Source organism: Echinops telfairi, unplaced genomic scaffold (genome assembly GCF_000313985.2).
Source record: "Echinops telfairi isolate 266 unplaced genomic scaffold, ASM31398v2 ScPeMD7_7424;HRSCAF=8462, whole genome shotgun sequence".
Classification (NCBI taxonomy): Eukaryota; Metazoa; Chordata; class Mammalia; order Afrosoricida; family Tenrecidae; genus Echinops; species Echinops telfairi.
In genome coordinates, this window is record NW_022111324.1 from 58240487 (window position 1) to 58241763 (window position 1277).

Sequence of the window (1277 nt, forward strand, 5' to 3'; positions counted from 1 at the left end):
GGCGGCGGGCGGCTCTGCGCCGAGGAGACTGTGAGCATCTGAGGGCTCTCGGCGCTAGTCTCGGCTGTCGCTCGGGCGGAGAAGGCGACTGCTTAAGAGCTGGAGAGGCGGCGGCCACGGTAGCTGCACTCGGCCCCGTCTCGGGCGCCTTCTTCGCCACCCACCCCCATCCGCCTTTGCAGACGGTTTACAAAAAAACTTTGCTTTGCACTCGGAACCCCCGTTTTCACACGGACCCGAGCGTGACAAGGCCCTCACGCTCCGCCCACCTAGCCCGGTACGCTCCCCTATTGGTCAGGATCCCTCACGACAGCCGCCCAGCCCCACCTATCACATTCGCTATTGGATGGTTGCTCGTTGGGGCGGGAGGGGGCGGGTCACACCGCCAACCGATGGGGGCGGGGCTTTTTCTTGCCGGAGCGGGGCGTGGGCCGGGGGCCGCGGCCGGGTGCAGCGTCGGGCGTCATGGGGGAGGGTAGGGGGCTCGGGCCGCGTGCAGCGGGAAGGCGGTGGAGAGGGCGGGGCCGGTGGGGACCCTCTGGCGTCGCGGAGCCCCAGCTTCTGCACTGCGGGTACCCGCAGCCCCGCACGCACCTGCGGGCTCGGGGCAGCGTTCAGACTTTGAGCTCCGAGTCGAGTCCACTTGGGGGCGGGCCGCGCAGCCAGGGCCGGGAGGGGGAGCCCCGGCGTGCGGGGCCCTTGGGTCGCCCTCCCGTGAGAAGAGCCTGAGAGAGACTGGGCCGACAGACAGACTCATAAACAAGTGCCGCCTGTGACTTGTGACTGGGCTGCACCGCACGGAGAAGTTAGCTGCTCCACCCCCACCCCGGCAGGCCAGTCTCGGGACTCGTCATAACGTGTCGGTGAAGCCGCGCTCACTGTCATCAGCGCGACCATCCCGGGAAATCGTGTGTAAAGCCAGTTATCCCTATCGCTGGACATCTTAGGGTTCACACTGCGAGCAGGAGCAACCTGGGTGCACACCTGGCTTCTGGCCCTTGCTTTGTCACTAACCGACCAGCCCAGTGACTTTGGGCAAGTCGCCTGCTTTCTATAAGCCTACTGCTTTATAAAGTAAGATTAGACAAGAGATTCCTTTGGACTCGAAAATTCTAAGGCTCTGTGATTTAACAAACATCTACTTTATAGACTACAAACTATTTGGGGGGAGAGTGTGGAGCAGTAGGAAGCAAAAGAATGAGCTGTCCAGGTGAGGTTAAAATAGAAACATTAAAAAAAATTTTAATTAGGGTAAAATACTCCATATATTGTGCTAA

The 1277-nt window shown here is 61.0% G+C and overlaps 1 protein-coding gene across 1 annotated transcript in view; it reads right to left on the reverse strand.

Moving 5' to 3' along the window:
• The window catches only part of SLC30A1 (solute carrier family 30 member 1), an 8112-nt gene extending 7215 nt beyond the window's left edge, over positions 1–897 (reverse strand). Inside the window, exons 1-2 of the mRNA XM_004700140.4 lie at positions 880–897; positions 384–594 (exon numbers count right to left, since the gene is read on the reverse strand). Coding sequence (XP_004700197.1) covers positions 384–594; positions 880–897 — 229 coding nt within the window. The remainder of the gene's footprint in view (positions 1–383; positions 595–879) is intronic.
• Positions 898–1277: the final 380 nt, after the last annotated feature.